The sequence below is a fragment of the Helobdella robusta genome (genome assembly GCF_000326865.2).
Source record: "Helobdella robusta unplaced genomic scaffold HELROscaffold_172, whole genome shotgun sequence".
Taxonomy (NCBI): Eukaryota; Metazoa; Annelida; class Clitellata; order Rhynchobdellida; family Glossiphoniidae; genus Helobdella; species Helobdella robusta.
This window is the reverse complement of record NW_008703950.1, coordinates 1-20,000: the sequence shown is the minus strand read 5'-3', so window position 1 is coordinate 20,000 and position 20,000 is coordinate 1. Positions and strand designations below refer to the sequence as shown.

Here is a 20,000-nt window from a genome sequence, read left to right as displayed (position 1 = left end):
AATTTTATGAAAATTTTAACGTCAGAAACAAATTTCTCTTTAGACAGACACTGAGGCTGTTAGAAGATAATTTGATGATCGGCAAATCGTACGGACGGATCCTTCATGCGCGTGCGTGAATTCAAATTATCCATCAGACAAGATTACCTCCAAATTCGGTCACCCACTTTTTATATTCCCCATTTGTCGCATGTGTATTTGGCAGTCATGTGTGAGTGCATGTGGTGGCATGTCGTTGGGTGGGAGCAAGTTTGTTGGACTTCGAAAAAAGTCACTTTTACTCTTCTTGCCGAGATCATCCTCAGGGTTCAGAGCCAGTGACTGCATCAGATCCTCGAACAACACCATCTCCTGACCAGCACCCTCCTACTCGCCCGATCACACCCCCTCCCCTCAACAACTCCGTCCCACAGCATATTACACTTTTAATAAGGTCGCCTTACCTTCCCAAACAACTGTAAGCAGCATTTGTTAGAATGAGTGGCGCTCCAATTTAGGATGTTCTCAGTTTGTGCGAGATTTCGTAAAAATGTTGGTAATATTAATAAAAAAAATAATAATAAAATAATAATAATTATATTAATAATAATAATAAAAATAATATTATTAATAATTTTATTATTATTATTCAATCAGTTCATCACAAATCACTAACTTTTCTTTCAATTCACTGTTCACTCCTAACTCATCAAAAAATCTTCAAACAAATCAAAATGAATTCAATATTAAAAAACAAAATGATGACTGAAAATAAGTCATTTTGAAAATAAAATACTTTAGTTAAGTAGAGAAGTTTCACGCATGTTCATCCATCCATTCATCCAGCCGATGTTCAATGGATGAATGAATGAAGAAGACAAACTTTAAAGGGTTTCAATGAAGGTTCCGTGAATTGTAGTAGGAAATAGGCTGAGATCTGATTGGTCGGAGTTATTAGTGAATTAAAATTGGAGTGTAGGTGGGGGCGTGGCTTATAATAATTTTCTTCACAACAGCGTTTACTGCAGCCAATCATCTTTGCTATGACTCAGTTGATTGACATTTGAAAGTGAATGTGTTTTAAATTAGATAAGTAATTAGTTGGCTGAGTGACTTATTTTTATGCGTGTTTGATGACAGTAACGATGATGATGATGATGATTATTATGTTGATGATGATGATGTTGATGATAATGATGTTGATGATGACGATGATGACGATGATGATGTTGGTGATGATGTCGTTGATGATGATGATGATGATGATGATTATGGAAACCTATATAAGTTAACTCCGGTGATAATTAATTAAGTTATGCTTAATGATATTAAAAAAATTTTAATTTTTTTATAACATTTTCTCAGGCTGGTAAATACGAAACACAAAAGTTTTTTAGTAATGTTAAAATTGTAATTGAAATTAATTTTATTTCTTAAATAGTGCAGAAAGTACAAAACTGAAACACGCGTCGATGCTAACTTTTTTTGTTAAACAGAAATTTAAGAATTCGTTTCACCAGGCAACAAATTCGTGGTAGGCAAGCACCACCAACGTTTGTGTGTGTAGGTGTGCACGTGTGTGTGCGTGCGTAAGTGTGTGTTGCGTGTGTGTGATCTTTCAAACTATATTCAAAGGGTTTCAGGTTCATTCTGGTGCACTCAAGTTCGTTTGGTGGATCTGTCTTCCTAAGTATCTGAGTTGAAAAACTTTTACACAAAACGGTATAAATAACTTAATATTAATATTTCAATTTTTTTAAACCTTAATCTCAAACAGCGGTTAATTTTTAACCCACAAACTTCCAACAAGCAAAACAAACAAACGAACAGAATCAGCCGTGAGCAAACATTTCAGAACCGTAAAATAAACATTGCATAAACGTGGCGGGCATTAATGATGTCATTAAGGCTGGCTGGCTGGTCATGATATATGATGCCACCATGCAGAGAAGAATACCGATGTGATCACGACGAGGCATCAAAGAAGTTCTTCTGAAGTTTCGTGTGCGGTGGTGTGGTGCGGTGTAGTGGGGTGGGGTGCTGCATCTGCCCTTCAAACAGACCCGATGTCAGTCTGTGCGAGTCTCTGTGATGTCTTGCAACAAGCAGACGTGTCTTCAGAGCAGACATTTCTGATGTTCAAGTCTGAGTTCTCGTAACGAGTAGGGCAACTTGTTTTCAGTTCTCTGCAGTGTGGAGATGTGGACTGCATAATAGAAACATTCCAGTTACATTAATTTATTTATTACGTTGTGATTATCTAAATGAAAATACAGAACTGTTCATACTTAAACTAGATGCAACAAACCTTCATTCATCATTTGTTATCAAATGAAACCACAACAACACGCACAACTTCAATAAAAATGCAATGCAGTGTGCATGCAAACACACAAATACACAAACAAACACACAAACAGGTAATTATACAAAACGACAAACCAACAAACACACAAACAAATAAACGAACAAACAAGCAGACAACGCACCTATCCTTACTGTTCCATATCATGACGCAACGTGGGTTCGACATGAAATTAATTAGTTGACTCCCAGGTTCAATTAGTGATCAATTTGTTTATAATATTTGTCATCTTCATTAGCTCTGTTATTTTACTTTTCTAATAATTTCACCCTAAAATAAAATCTTGGAGCAGCAGCGGCCATGTAATAAATAATTCCCTTTCTTTCTTAAATACCTCACGATGTAATTTTTGATATTTCATGTTCTGTCTGCAACTGCATCATAGCTTTTATAAGCAAGGTTCCTAGTCTGCCCTCCTAACCCCGGCTTGTCAATAAAAATAATAAGTTAATGATTAAGTATTACCAGCATTGGTGTAGTATTTTTCGGATATAGTTTTAAAATTCTAAAGAGATTTTACACAAGAGCATGAAATATTCAACGTGTCATCGATGTAGTTTATAAATTTCCTATGTCAACTTGCATAACTGCTCAGAACTTTCAATGAAAACATGGCAGCCATCACAACAGCGCTAATTAAAATGCCTGATGACTGCAGTGTAATACGTTGGTTGGTTAGATGATTGGTTGGTTGGTTGAAGGGTTGGATGGTTGGTTGGATGATTGGTTGGTTGGATGATTGGTTGGTTAGATAATTGGTTGGTTGATTGATTGGTTGGTTAGATGATTGGTTGGTTGGTAAATTGGTTGGTTGGTTTGTGCCATATTTAATGTTATACTTTATATGCTGCAATATTTGTTTACTTGAATGTTTATGCATTGTTTGCTGCTTGTTAGATATTGTAAAGAAAGGTGCATGTGTGCACGGAACGGAATTAATTCGAGTAAAGTTTGAATGCATGCAGGAAGGCATGGCACTAGCAGCATAAGTTGTACTTTTGTATGTTGTATGCGTACTATGCACACAAAAACTCAAGTTGTATATCTTCATGTAAGTTTAAATGTGTGCAAGTATGCAAGTAATATTAGGCACACAACAACACAGTGGATGTTTCAACAACACGTCCATACAGCACGTTTTGCAATTTGTATACGATCATAATTTGTCGTAAAAATGCTAAAAATTCCAATTTTTTTTCTACTTTTTTGGTAATTGAGATAATAAGAAATAAACGTCACTTTGAAGGAATGTTAAAATGACAAAGCTGCTGTTTGTGGCAATCCAAACAATGCGTCAAAACATTTGAACAGCTCAAGAAAAAAAACGTTCGAGTTTACATTAATAATTGTATTTTTTCATTTCTGTTTGTGTGTCTTCCTTTTTGTTTGTCTATTTTTTTGTCTGTCTATTAAGGCTATCTTTTTATTTGTATATTTGTTAATAATAAAAATATTTTTATTATTACTATTATAAATATTATTGTTAGAAATATTGTTATTATTATTAATTTTGCTGTTGTTGTTGCTTTTAATTTTAATTTTTTTAAATCGATAAATTAATGATAAGAATAATAATGAAAATGACAACACCAGCATTGTGATAATAATAACCATCAACATCATCACCAACACCTTGAACAACAAAAATCATCGTTATCTCATTTGTAATCATAATCATCGTCATCGTCAAAGCGATCATCGTCATCATCATCACACTAATCATCACACTCATCACCACACTCATCATCATCATTATCATCACCATCACATTATAATCATCATTATAATTAGCAGAACATCAAAGCCCCGATTACTTGGTCATAATCTGAAATGACCTTCACCTCATTCAAAATTGTTAACACCTCAACGCCATCATTATCATCTCAACACCAAAATCATCATCATCACCGTCATTGTTACTATTACTAATCAGCACCATTATCATTATTGTTACTGCCATAATGACCACCACAATCATCATCGTCATCATCATCACCATCGTCGTCATCATCATCATCACAACCGTAATCATCATCATCATCAGCCTCATCATCATCATCATCCCCACTCTTTTTTTTAATCACGTACATTTTTTTCTTTTCAATGGCCACCAATGAGCAGCCGGCCAACGTTCAAGTTGGCTGGCGATCATGTCCTCCTGATATTATTAGCACAGGCAGACAGAGGGAATGTGGGTGATGATGAAATTTGAGAGATGGCTGCACGAAATTAATGATGATGATGCTATCGTTTCCAATGAATAGTTGATGAAAACAACAACAACAACTAAAACTACAGCAGCAACAACAGCAACTACTACACTACAACTACAACAACTAAAACTACAGTTACTACAACAACAATAATAATAACAACAACAATAATAACAACAATAATAATAATAATAAATCATTAAAAACCATAACTCAATAAATACCCAGAACGGATTATTGCGTTGGTGTGTGTGCGTGTCTGTGTGCGTGTCCACCTCCTGTCCTATCATGCGTTCTTCAGTTGCTCCGCTTCGCGTTCATTCCATGTCTATGGAAATTTCTGAAACCAATTTGAAAGTTTTTTCAAAAGATGTACAATGTACACGTGCTTCGGAGCAGATGATTCCAGGGATTGCTTCGTGAATCATTCGAATTTTGTCGTTCGGTGTTAAAGTCTATAACAACAAACTCTTAAGAGGGATTACAGATGTAGTTTAATAAAGTGTCGTGTATGCATGTGTGTGTGTTTGTGTGTGTGTGTTTGCGTGTGTGCGTGAGTCAGGGTGTGCCGTCTGCAAATTTTTTGTGGGAACTGTAAAGCCCTTTCTTCCAAGATACCAAGGGGTCTCGTGGCCTAGTGGTTAGCGTGTCCGTCTACCACTCCCACGACCCGGGTTCGAATTCTGTAGTTTCTACAGATTCATCCGGGTAGCCAACCCCCGGTCAACCTAGCCGTCCATCCTTTCGAGGTTGGTAAATGGGTAGACGACGTAAGTCGTTACATGTTAGCTGGCGAGATGGCTCAGTGGTTCAAATGCTCGCTGCGTCAAACCTCTCAATGGCTATCATATACTCAGCGTATATGATGCGGTGCTTGCGCGTGCACATAAATACATGTGTACGTCGTGTGAAAAGGATAAACATAATATATCTGTAACATTGTAAGTGGTTCTGCGTATGTCAGAGCTGCAATAATAAAGGCTAATAATCTAATAATAATACCCAGCATTGAGTCAACACTTTGTAGAGAATTGTTCTAAGTGTTAGATATTTTAAACGGTAATAATAATAATAACGTAGAATTGGACGATGGATGTTTTGTTAAAGTCAATGATGTTGATGTTGATGGGGATGATGAGAATGATGGTAATGATGATGATGGCAATAAGAATGGGGATGATGAAAAAGATTAAGATGAAAATGATGATGGTGAGAATTTTGTAGTTGTTGCTGATGATGACGACGACGATGACGTGGTTATTGTTGTTGTTGTTGATAAGAATAATGATGTCGGTGATGTTGATGATGAGAATGATGATGACGATGATTCAGAGTTGTAATCACATCCATAAATTACGATCGAGTGATTGTTCAAATTGCTCCCTTGTAAAATAGCCCATTAAAACAATCAGCAGCCTGTGAAGATAAAATGAGATGTTGAAGCAGGAGGGAGAGAGTATGAAGTGGAGAAAATGTAAAAGGAGAGAGAAGACTTGAAAAAAAGTGGGTGGGTGAAAGTTATGATTAAACTGTCATCATTACCGCCGTCGTCATCATCATCATGTTTAATGATCTTCAAAGAAACCGTTGGAGCCTGATAGTGAATAAAATGATGGATTTGGTGATGATGATGTTGAGATGATAATAACGTGATGATATTATAATGATGACCTCAAAATAATTTTTCCGGCATTTGAATGATGAATTTGCATAATTTATTATCATTTATATCAGCTCTACAAACAAAACATAATAACTAAATTGATGGCCATATCATCCTTGTTTGATTTTTGTGATGTACACAATAAGTCAAATAATAATTAATAGCCTGCAAGTGGTAAATATATACCTTCGCTAGTGCCGACGTCAAAATCTCTTACTCTCTCTCTCACTCTTTCTCTCTCCCTCTCTTTAATTGTTTCTTTTTTGTTCCTGTGTGTGTTTTGTTGTATGCGTGTGTGGTTGTGGTTGCATTAAGGACTGTACGTGTTTGTAGGCCTGTGTGAGTGTTCATGTTGATAATACTGATAATACGACAGTGATCGTGAAGTATGCTATATTTTTATTTTTATTTCTATTTATTATTTCTATTAACTATATTTTCAACATCACTTATAAACTAAATAATAAAAAACTATTACTACTACTACTACTACTACTACTACTACTACTACTACTACTACTACTACTACTACTACTACTACTACTATTACTATACTACTGCTACTACTACTACTACTACTACTACTACTACTACTACTACTACTACTACTACTATACTACTACTACTACTACTATACTACTACTACTACTATACTACTACTACTACTATACTACTACTACTACTACTATACTACTACTACTACTATACTACTACTACTACTACTACTACTACTACTGCTACTTCTACTATTACTTGTGATAATTTTCAAGTTTTTAAGTCATTTTTAGTAAAACATATTTTTTTTATGTTTCATAAAACATAAAAAAAAGAATCTATAAGATATAACAAACGGAAATGAAATAAAATGAGTTATAATAATAATAATTAATTATTATAATTACTATTGATGGAGTGAGTGATTTACACGAAGCTCACCGTTCAATGTGAATGTGTACGAGATGAATAGATAAAATTGAATTCATCAGATTGTGTTTCCATCCCAGTAGAGTACGATGGTGATCCAACTGAACTGATTACATTATATTGAAATTGATCAGTCCAAATAAAGCTAACCGGAGATATTTTAAAATGTTTTAAGAAACCACATGCCAAAATTTCAAATGTATTTAACTCTAAACTTCGAATGATTTAGTTGTCGAAGTTCCGACGGTACTCAGATGTCTTGTAAATTAAGTTGTAGAGTTTGTCAAGTACTTCTATTTGTCTGTTGTCACCTCGTCAAGTCAGGAGGGTGGGATTTGAAGTGACGATATTGGGCGATGTTTATCACCATCTAAATCGGCGTAGATAGAATTGTCAGCTTCTGCGAATGATTCTGTCTTTTCTCAAATTATTGACAGAATTTTGTTAAAAAGCATCGTATATCTGTTATAGGCCACCATCGAAATGCAATTCAATATGAAATGTTTGTTAGTTTGGCGAGAATAGCAGAGTGGACAAAAAGCTTTAGAAGATCTTTTCTATCTAACAAAGTTAGCGTTTGAAGGGATTGTTGAATCAGTCTCAATCTTACAAATTGAAAGTTGGTATCTGGTAAGTTGGCTGTAAGCTGTGACTAATGAGTGGTATGAGTTTCTGGATTTTTTTATTGCTTTCATCATTATCCCTTAGCACGAAAGTGAAGAGAAATGAGCCAAATAGATTTCATGTTGATTTGACTTTACAGCTTTTAGCGTTGCAAAAGTTTGTCTAGTTTTTCAACTGAGTCATTTTCAACAAATTTAAATATACAAAAAAGATTCAACTGTTATCTAATGTCAAACTAGCAAAAAAAGTCACAAGTCGCTTTTCTTCCAATTCTTGCAAACTTGCTTCAAGCTTGATTTTTTTCGCATTTCACTTTATTTAACCCTCGAACGACCAATGGCGTTCATGTTTTTAAACATCAGGATTTTTAAAAAATTTGTTTACACCGTGATTTCTTTTATTATTATTATTATTATTTTTATTATTATTGTGAAAGTGATGAAGGAGTAGAAAAAAATAGATGCGTTTCGTCATTTTTTTGATGACCATGAAGTCGATGAAGTGATTGAATGGAAAAGTGAAGAAAGTGATGGAAATGATAGAACGGTTGTAACTTTCATTTACAAAAAAAACAAAAAGAATTTTGAATGAAGTTTGCATATGAGTAGTCCTAAAACGTACGGTTATCCTAGAAAGAAACTCAGAAGCGTAAGATTTGAAAATATATTAGGAACATTGATTTTGGTTGGTGTTTACAATTATAAAAATAAATCAATTATTGTAACAACAGGATAGTTTTCAATAGAAATAGGTCTCAACAAATTTTGAGAGAATCGAAATTTGATGATGCTTACTCGCCTAAAAAACGTAGAAGTCTAGACGAATTGCAACCAACAGGAGAAGTATTTGAGTTGCGAAACTTCAGTTTGAAAAAAAAGCATACAACTTAGGATTATGTATGACTGTAGATGATAGCAATCAGCAGTAGGTGTTCATTTTGGCAATAATAACCCTCTAAATCAGGAAAAGATGTAATTAAATGTTTTCTTTAATTTATTCTTAATTTACGTTCAATATAATTTTTATTATTAATTATTATTTTTAATTTATTTTTGATCATCATTTGTAATTAATAACTTATCAGCCATCATTTAATGTGAACAAGTGAACACGTGGCAAGACATATTCGCTGCTGAAGACCCACTCTCACTTGTATACAAATTAATTTGTATTTAAAGAACAATTATGTATATATATATATGTGTGTGTGTGTGTGTGTGTTTGTGTGTGTGAATCTCTGTGTAATTATATGTAACAAATGAACGAATGAATTAATTGATAAACGAGCAAATGAATGAGTGGATAAATATAATATTAAAAATATCTAAATAAATATAAGAAAAGAAAGCACGTCTGGCTTCTCAGAAAGTGACAAACACCAAAAGAAAGATAGTTGTTAGTTATGTGCCTGGTCACCTCAGTCAACCATCACCCTCATCAATCACATACATTCATCCTAACACCTGTGTCTTTGCTCTCGCCTCACTCACACACACACACACACACACACACACACACACACACACACACACACACACACACACACACACACACACACGCACGCACGCACACGCACATACATATATATATATATATATATATATATATATTATACATAAGGATATTACTATAATACGTACATTCACTGACATATTATGTGTTAGTATAAAATGTGTTATTATATACAAGTAGAAATTTATACCTGCGTGCGTGTGTGTGTGTTCGTGCGTGTGCATATTTGTTTTCATAAGGGTGCAATTAACACATTTTTATATTTCATACAAATAAATCATTTACGAGCAAGTACAGAGACAAAATGAAATAATAATAAGAATAATAAGAATAATATAATATTGGTAATAATAATAATAATAAGAGTTACTGTCTTGACGAGCGGCTCGTTCTGAAGGAAGGTGCAAAACAGTTAATCAACATCCCAGTCTTTTAACAATCATTCGCTTTGTCGTTGGCTCTTCAATAAGTTGTTGATAATGATAACTAACCAATTATGCAACTTTGCTCTTTTTCTGTTTTCATTTAAATTTTATTTCTTTTCAATAACTGATTTTATTTTTTTTCAATAACCGATTTTAACAAATCGATCGGGTGGGTGGCCAGGAATTCTCGGCGGTGGAGCTTAATTTTTTTAAAAAGGTGACGACATGGTTTTATTTGCTTATCCGCAACTTTTAATTAATTTTGCTTTGTAAATTATTAACGCCAGTTGTTTTGTACAAAATTTAACTTAATTCTCAAAAGCGCAGTTGAAAACGCTCGAAAAGTTGATATCATGGCAGTATCGGGCGGCGCGATGGTGTAATGGCTGAGGTGCCTGGCATTGTTGATGCAGTGTCCGGGTTCGAATGCAAACAGTTTGCATTACATGCAAAAGTGCGTGATTCGTTGATTCACGTGCATTTATGCACCGTGTGTTTGTTGTAATGATGATAATGCGCCTCAGTCCTTGCCATGGCGCTATATAAAATAACATTATTATTATTATTAAAACCAGAAACATTCAAATATTTTAATCCAGTTAAATTTGGCGATGTTTGCTCTTCGAGAGGAAGACCTGGAAAGTGGTTAACTCTCTTCAAATGGCGGCCTGGCAGTTGCAGGCCAAAGAAGCTTCAACAATAAATAAAAAATGAGAATATATAGCAGCCGTAAAATAACTCACACCACGCCACCAGAGAACGACCATCATAAATATCTTATTGTAACACTACCATCATATATTAATCTGATTTTAACACTTGTAAAAGAATTATTGGAAAGCTTATACAAATTTGCGCGAATGTGTGAAGATACCGGTGAAAAAACACATTTTCAGAAACCTATACTGAAACGCACAAATACACAAATAGGCAGATACGATGCAAATACACATGTCTCTAAACACGCGTAGTATATATTTATATACACGTCATAAATGTAAATAAGTTTATATATATATGTGTGTGTGTGTGTCCGTTTGCTTGTGTGTGCGTGTGGTGTACATGCATACAGAAACAGAAAAACAAAGTCAAACTAACAAATTTCTTCATTCATTCAGTCTTTTCATGTTGATGCCGTGAATGAGAATGCGTAGGCATGCATGTGAATACATGCAGTAATGTGCATGGTTCATGCATATAAACTTAGATTTGATTGTAGGTAAATATGTATTATGTACAAATAAATGTGTAATTTATATGTAAAAAAGCGTGGTAGCTTGAAAAAGCTTGTGATTATGTCACAACACGACAAAGTGAACCATAAGCTATTGCCATATTTCATTTTATAGTATTTTATTTATCTTAATTTTAATTTTTGCCTTATGTTTAAAAATTTTTCTTATATTATATTACCAATTTTATTTTTTATATTTTAATTTTATCATTACCCTTATATCAGCATTTATATTTATTTTATATTCACATTTTGACGAAATCCTAGGACGCAGGAAATAAGTACGAATGAGTGAGTCCAAATGATTAAAAAGCATGAAAATACCCTTAAAAATTTAAATTTTAATCTAAAAAAAACTCTAACCTAACCCTATCACATTTTTTATACAAATTACAACAACTTATTCACGTGTAAATGTAATTAATTTGTTCTCAATTCAATTGCAGGCATTCTCCTTATGCCCTCATTTTTTCTACGTGTTGTCACCAATATTTTTTAATATTATCTCATTGTACTTCATGTTACAAACATGTTACATATTCATAATTTCATTTTCATCGTTTCCATCTTGCGCGTTGTTACTTCCGCAGGCGTTGGACAAAATTTAATTTACAGAATAAAAAAAGTTATACGAACTTGCACTTTTCAAAATGTATTTCCGCCTGTGGCGTTCAACTAACATGATTTCTCAAGTACATTTATATTCAATGTTTGTGTCCGTGTAAATGTGTTTGTTTGAATAATTGTTGATATACAATAAACAACATGTTAGCTCACACGACAGAACACTCGTGCTCAAGCAGCGACAAAGCGCAGAACCACCAATGTCAATTAACATTTGACCTATCACCTATTAACTATCCACTTGGTACCTACAAATCAAATCAGCACATACAATTTTACGGTCGCAGGGATATTTGCCTCGATACATTATAAATACATATATTCTCAAAATATATCAAACAAATTTAACATACATAAATGCATCTGCAATTTTGCATGTGTGTCCATACAATCGTATCGTGTGTGTGTGTGTGTGTGTGTGTGTGTGTGTGTGTGTGTGTGTGTGTGTGTGTGTGTGTGTGTGGTGTTAATTCGCTCTGAGGTTATGTGCTCCAATTACAAATTAAGAAACAATTACGAAAGGGCAGCTTACCGCACATAAATTGACTCAAATTTTCGTACTTTCTAATTATCTTGATCAGCACACGTTTGCGCTTTTGGACATCCTTCAAAATTATTCGATTCCTAAAATTCCAAGTATATATAAGTAGTTTAATGAGGTAACTACTATTTGTTAATTCGTTAGTGCATCTACAAAAAATATTAAATCGGTGATTAATTGTGTTTACTATATTATATAATAGAGCGGCTTTTTTATTTTTATTTTATTTTTAACTTTGATGACATATCCAAAAATATAATATTAATAATATTGATAATCTTCATCATTTTTGTTATTTAATAGACAAAAAAATCAATCAGACAGCTGGTCAATCAGCCAATCAATCAGTCGGTCAGTCAGTCAGTCAGTCAGTCGGTAAGTAGGTCAGTCGGTCAGTCAGTCAGTTGAAATTAGATAGACACGATGTAGGCAACTGGAACGTCGAACTCAGAATGAGGAGCATACTGAAGGATATTATTCAACCTAGAGATGAATGCAAAGTTTCGTTAAAACAGATCGTTAAAACATTTTAGCCTTAGATCAAAACAATTTTGGGATTAAAGTTTTTCTGAAAGTTTATTGGAGGGAAGTTTTATAAAAAGATGAGCCACAAAATAGATGGACTGATCTACTAACAGGTTAATATGGGCAACAAAATGGGTCAATGTTACGAAATATTAAAAAGGAAAAGGGCCTCTCTTAATTCAGTAGACTTCAAACTTAAAGCAAACGAATAGAAGTAATCGAGATGGTGTGGAGAAAAAAAGATTTTGAGAACACTAATGATAATTAATAACAATAAAAACAACAACTCATCACAATCATTGCAGATAACCAAACCACGATTTAAAATATAAAAATAGTTTTGTTGAATAGAAATATTCTAGCAGCCACAGCCACAACAAATACAGACAGAAAACTTTTATGAATTTTTTACTTGTTCATTCCTTAATTTGTTGGTTGATAAATTTAGAATTTTCTAATCAGCCAAACACCGATTATTTTTAATCGGTATGCTTTCTGTTTAAAGTGGTCTTAAAAGTTTTATTGTATTTTGATATAGCAATTAATTTAAAGCCTTTATTGAAGAACTCTTTTATCTAGTTTGGCTTCGAAAAAATATTTTATAGACATAGTTATTAAAAAAAGTGGACTTTCAAAATTTACCATGTGTTTTGATGAATGTGTGATTGACACATACACACACCACACAAACATTTCAAGTTAAATTAAAGTCAAATGATTGGAGACCTTTATGTTGGCGGACAAAATCGACCTTTTGGAGTACTTGTTTCCAATTTGACTAAGGCCATAAGAAATCTGGATCAGAAGATCATAGTATGCAAATGGGAGAATGGATGGCATTTCATGAGACAGAGAACTGACAAGTCTTTTCCCAACCATTATAAAACTGCGATGGCTGTCTGGGAGTCCATCAGAAATCCCGTCAGCAAAGAACAATTGTTGCAAATTATCAACACTAAAAGATACGATCTCAAGGAGAAACTCCTACCAGCACCGAACCGGACAAACTTGCAATGCAATCCCCATCCAGAAAATTCAAAACAACATCTGCCCAACCAGCGATCTAGTCAACAAAAACGAAGTCACCATCGTAACGAATCTACGAGTGACAACAGACCGCTTGCCAAAAGACAGAAACCTTCTCCGTGACGTCATCCAATTGTCATTACTATCATACCGATTCATCACTTCAGTTCTTTTTTAATAAGTTAATATTTTATTAAAAATTTTCATTCATTTGCATTTTATTTTAAAAAAAGTCTTTTTATAATGTATTTAAAAAAATTGTTCGTTTTTTTTTTATAAACGACTAAACGTAACAATTAAGCCGACAACAAACTCTGTTATAAAAAAAAATATCTTTTTTATTATCATCAAAATTATCATCGTCATCACGTTCATCCTTGTTTGTTATTTTCCTGTTTAGTGATATCATCGATTTTATTGCTCAGTTTATTTCAAAATGTTATCTATTATTTTCACCAACTTTACACTGCATCATTATCGTTATCATCAACATAGTCGAACGATTGACAAATTTAGCGAACGAAATTTATCAATAATGATAATAATAATAAAATAATAATAATGTAAACACTTTTATTTTACATAACAATAATAACAACAACTCATCACAATCATTGCAGGTAACCAAACCACGATTTAAAATAAAAAGATAGTTTTGTTGAATAGAAATATTCTAGCAGCCACAGCCACAACAAATACAGACAGAAAACTTTTATGAATTTTTTACTTGTTCATTCCTTAATTTGTTGGTTGATAATTTAGAATTTTCTAATCAGCCAAACACCGATTATTTTTAATCGGTATGCTTTCTGTTTAAAGTGGTCTTAAACGTTTTATTGTATTTTGATATAGCAATTAATTTAAAGCCTTTATTGAAGAATTCTTTTATCTAGTTTTGCTTCGAAAAAATATTTTATAGACATAGTTATTAAAAAAAGTGGACTTTCAAAATTTACTATGTGTTTTGATGAATGTGTGATTGACACACATACACACACCACACAAACATTTCAAGTTAATTTACGATAACACTGTAAAACAAACGCCTTTGTATCCATGACAGATAGTTTCAATAAAATAATCTACGAAACAATTTTCACTTTGCAGTTAAAAATTTATTTGACGTTGTAAATTTGATTTTCAAAGTTGATTTGCGCTCTTCTTTGTGCCGATGATGCCTATATATGCCGATGAGTTACTAATTCCAATCATTAATTGTTCTAGTACTCATCTCAGTATATCAATTTTCAAAAACGATTTTTAAAATTTCATAAAGTTTTAATAATCTTGCTGAATAAGCTTACCAGATTGATTAATTCTAATCAAACGTTTACTAAGTGTTTCACTTTTTTTAAAGAAAAAGTGAGGCAATCCAAGGAGACATCGGAAGGCTATCTGCAATTACTTGTCACATTCTTTAACGAGTTATTATTTTTTTGTCACTTATATGATGGCAGGACAACAACAACAGCAAGAATTAAAAATTCCTTCCAGGTGGTTGAACTGTCCAAGAAGGAGTACGCTAATATCAAATAAGTTCGTGGTGTTTAAGGCGCCACTGGATAGAAAGTACGACCGCATAGTACCCGAGGAATGCAGATTTAGTTTAGAAATGTTATTTGAATTTGTCGCTAGTATGAAACTGACAATGGGCCTTATCATCGACCTGACGAACACAACAAGGTTTTATAACGGCAGCGATGTTAGAGACGTCTACGGTTGCGATTATAAGAAATTAAAGTGCAAGGGATACGGTGAAGCACCGACGGAAGATTTATCGTTGAGATTTAATGCCATTTGCAAAGAATTTATCCAACAGAACCCAACCAAAATTATTGGACTCCATTGCACACATGGCTACAATAGATCTGGTTTTCTTCTTGCATCTTACTTAGTACGAGAGTTAGATTGGAGTGTGGAGATGGCTCTAGACATATTCCGAGAGGCAAGACCGCCTGGGATATACAAACAAGATTATCTAGATGAAATCTTCAAAAGATTCCGTAAAAGCGATTCCACACCGAAAGCACCTCAGCTACCATCCTGGTGCACTGAATTAGATGATGTTGCCGACAAGGACAATGGAGATGTCGTTTTACGAAACGCCAACAATAACAAAAATAAAACAGAAGTTTTATTCATGGACGGTAAAGTAAAAGGCGTGATCACAGTATCAAATGATGAAGAAATTGTAAGAGTGCAAGAGATAGTCAGATGTATGTTCAAGATGCAACAACGGTTCTTTCCTGGAGCGCATCCAGTCAGTATGGATCAGAGGAACATAGCATTTCTTACTGAGAGGCCATACAAAGTTAGTTGGAAAGCTGATGGTGTCAGGTATTTGATGTTAATAGAAAACAAAGACAACGTATTTATGATAAATAGAGATAATACGGTCTTCAAAGTCGTACAAAAACTTACATTTAAAAAAAGAAAAGAACTAAAGACCGACCTGCCTAACACTTTATTAGACGGAGAAATGGTGCTTGATCACGTGGGTGACAGGACCTTACCAAGGTACCTCGTTTATGACATTATCAAGTTAGATGGACACGATGTAGGAGATTGGAACTTCGAACTCAGAATGATGTGCATACTGAAGGATATTATCCAACCTAGAGATGAATGCAAAGTAGACAGATCGTTAGAACCTTTTAGCATTAGAGCAAAACAATTTTGGGATTTAACTTTTTCTGAAAGCTTACTAGATGAAAATTTTGTAAAAACGGTGTGCCACAAAGTAGATGGACTGATCTACCAACCGGTTAATATGGGTTACAAAATGGGTCAATGTTACGAAATATTAAAATGGAAACCGGCCTCTCTCAATTCAGTAGACTTCAAACTTTCTATAAGGACCGAAACGAAAGAGGGGAGGCTTCCAACTATGATTGGAGACCTTTATGTTGGCGGACAAAATCGACCTTTTGGAGTACTTGTTTCCAATTTGACTAAGGCCATAAGAAATCTGGATCAGAAGATCATAGAATGCAAATGCATTTAAAAGATGACAAAATAATTACAATGTTAAAATTTAAAAATATTTCAATGTTTTGATGTTTTTACATAATTACTTATAGTCTAATTATTTATTTCAATGCTTAAGTAATACAATGACAACAATATCAGAATTCTCAGCACTTGCAAACTTGGTAATATTATTGCTAGAAGTATACATGAATTAAAACAAAATTAAATTCAGTTTATACTGTTTAAATAAAATAATTGTGTAGATTTGATTTTATGTATTTTCTTATGTATTTTCTTTTTTGGTTCTATTTTGTATTTTTAATGTTATATGTATTTTAACTAACACTTAGTTCTACAATTTTAAATAAAGATACTTGATAGCAGATTTCAAAGAAAGATATTTAGTAATAGCTATAGATATAAAAGCAAAAGATACATTTTGCATTATACTGTCAATACTGATGTGTTAATGTTTCTTTTCTTTCATTTTACAAAGTTGTCATCCGGCATCTCTTCAGGAACACAAATCTGAGAACAGTCAATATCATCATACTGTCAATACTGATGTGTTAATGTTAATGTTTCTTTTCTTTCATTTTACAGAGTTGTCATCCGGCATCTCTTCAGGAACTCAAATCTGAGAACAGAGAGAGGCAAACACATGCTGCTGAGTATAGTGCTAGTAAACAACCCAAGCTGTCATGACTCAGTCAAAAGTCGACAAACTAGTACTGGATTACATTGTGGATGAAATGAGACCATTAAAAACAGTGGAGGTCACACACAGTCATTCAAAAACCTCGTCACTGGGTTAGTTCCATCGAATACAGTTATGTGTAGAAGAACTGTACAGGAACGTATAAACAGTGCATATGATGTAATGATAAGTAATCTGCAGTCTTCCCTCAGTGAAGCAAGGTATGTCTGCACAACAGCAGATTTATGGTCCTCTGCAAATAGATCATTTCTTGGAATGACTGTTCACTGGTTTGATGTCAATAATGATCAACTGGAACAACAATCAGCAGCTTTGGCATGTAAAAGATTTACTGGTATTCACTCATTCGATAAAGTAGCTAGAGCAATCAGTACAGTGCATGAATCTTTCAACATAGAAGCGAAAGTTGTGAAAACCTGCACAGACAATGGATCCAACATGGTAAAAGCATTCTCAGTATTCTCTTGTCCATTTGACAATAATCTTGATAGTAACAAAGATGGGAACAATGACATGATTTTATTGCCAGCTGACAGTGATATGGATATAGGCATGACAAGCAAAAGTCATAGCCCTTCTGCTGATTCTGATGATGATTCTGTTAATGAGTTGGATGATAATGAAGCAGTCTTTGATTTAAATGTTGGTGAAACTATTGACGAATACAGAAGAGAATCGGATCTATCAGATGATGACATATGTCTTCCAGAACACTTAAGATGTTGTTCTCATACTTTAAATCTGGTTGCGACAGCAGATGCTGGCCATGCATTAGATGATAAAACGTATAAACAATTATACAGGCAGGCAATGGCTAAGGCAGCTGCTCTTTGGAATATTACGAGTTGAAGCACCAAAGCTGCTGATGCTGCATTTAGTATACTTGGATTTCGTTTCTTTGTTTCATGCGTGACACGGTGGAATTCATACTATGCAGCAACTAAGAAGATAATCATTGCAGAAGAAAAACTGAATGATGTTTGCAAAGCTATAGGATTACCTGTTATTAGTCAGGCCGAAGTGTTATTTTTAAAAGAATATGTCGATGTTATGTCACCTGTAGCAATTGGCTTGGATATTCTTCAAGGGGAAAAGAATTGTGCACTTGGATATGTGCTACCTACTCTAACAGTTATGAAAAGGAAACTTTTGGATATCAATCTTCGTAGCACAAAGCCTTTACGAGATAGTCTGCTTGAAGGAATTGAACGCCGCTTTGGTAGTCTTTTTGACAGTTCTGAATTCATAATGGTAGCTGTTACTCATCCCAAATTTAAACTTGCATGGGTTGATGATGGTGAAAGAAGAGCGCAGTGCATTCAGACGCTGGAGACAGAGATTAAGAAAAATTCTGATAGGATTATAGGTGAATATTCTTATTTTGGTTTATTTAAAATTTTATTGAAACGTATTGTGAGAGTTTCGATGTATAAGACTTGTATAAAATAAATTGAATTTGATTGTGTGTTTTAATTAAGCTCCACTAATGTACTCTAAAGCGATCACATTGGTAACTTTGGTACTTTTGCTAACATTTTCTATAATGGACCAGTGACATAGCTTTGTGAAAAAAAAATTTAATACAACTGGAGAAAAGTTGTAATCTGTGTGAGTGTGATTAAATTATTATAAATTTATTAGGAACAATATAATCTTATAACTAATGTTTAAAAATCGTTTACCAAAAAAAATTTTAAGTTTATTTCAATTATTTATAAATTGAATCAAATTAGGCAATAATTTATTATTTTATTGCAGCTGCTACTTCAAGTCTTGCTTGTGATACTGTACCGTCAGAATCAGTTGATGACTTTTTCAATTTCACTGCAAGACACACAAAACAAGATCAAAAGTACCTTCAATATTTGAATAACGCCGACAAAGATTTATCTATGCTGAACAAACATCCTGAAATAAAGGAATTATTTTTTAGATATAACACATGTTTGCCATCTAGTGCTCCTGTTGAACGCCTTTTTAGCTATGGTTCTTTGGTACTCACCAAAAAACGCAACAAACTTTCTGAAAATTTGTTTGAAAAACTATTATTATTAAAAATTAACAAAAGTTAATTTTTATTATTTATTTTTAATTTTTTTTTAGGTTTTACGGCACTGCAGCTCCAAAGATGGTGCTATAATGTGCCAAAAATTGATGTATATTGATAATAATATTATTTTTGTTTATCATTACATTTTTTTTATTTAAATTTGTCTTATTAGGGGAAATAATCTCATAATCATCACCGCCGACCGGGGACATTCCAATCAAACCACATCGAGCCACCATCTCGGAATCTGAGAAAAGTTGTTGATAGATGTGTATTGTAATAGGTTCGATCATATTAATAATAGTTTAAACCGATCCATTTGAGTTAGCGAGAAGTAGATATATATAAAAAAAAAACCCAAACTGAAGACCAGGAGTACTAGAAGTTGACGCCAGCAGGGGAGGGAAAAGTTCACCAAATCTGCGCCAGCCCCGCCAACCAATGACCCCAACCCCAGCGCACTCACCTGAATTCAATATAGTGCTTTTTTTTTTTAAATGAATTGGTGTCTGAGTCGGTACCATGACATTTTACCCATAGCTGACACTCGAGATAACTTTGAGAAATATGTTTATTTCCTGTTTATGGCATTTGAGTCTCTACCATG

At 33.6% G+C, this 20,000-nt stretch overlaps 3 protein-coding genes across 3 annotated transcripts; 2 read left to right on the top strand and 1 right to left on the bottom strand.

The window, feature by feature from the left end:
• Positions 1 to 624: 624 nt before the first annotated feature.
• HELRODRAFT_184123 (hypothetical protein) lies at positions 625 to 2,191 on the bottom strand (the record flags this gene model as incomplete). The annotated part of the gene is made up of 3 exons (XM_009016193.1): positions 625 to 697; positions 1,828 to 1,971; positions 2,043 to 2,191. 3 exons carry the CDS (start codon positions 2,189 to 2,191, stop codon positions 625 to 627), a joined length of 366 nt encoding a protein of 121 aa, XP_009014441.1.
• An 11,212-nt stretch (positions 2,192 to 13,403) lies between these two features.
• Positions 13,404 to 13,583, top strand: HELRODRAFT_138360 (hypothetical protein; the record flags this gene model as incomplete). The annotated part of the gene is made up of 1 exon (XM_009016192.1): positions 13,404 to 13,583. A coding segment is annotated over one exon (180 nt), but the record flags the coding sequence as incomplete, so codon positions are not given.
• A 1,522-nt stretch (positions 13,584 to 15,105) lies between these two features.
• On the top strand, positions 15,106 to 16,659 carry HELRODRAFT_92373 (hypothetical protein; the record flags this gene model as incomplete). Its single annotated transcript, XM_009016191.1, has 1 exon — positions 15,106 to 16,659. The coding sequence occupies one exon, from the start codon at positions 15,106 to 15,108 to the stop codon at positions 16,657 to 16,659; it is 1,554 nt and encodes a 517-aa protein (XP_009014439.1).
• Positions 16,660 to 20,000: the final 3,341 nt, after the last annotated feature.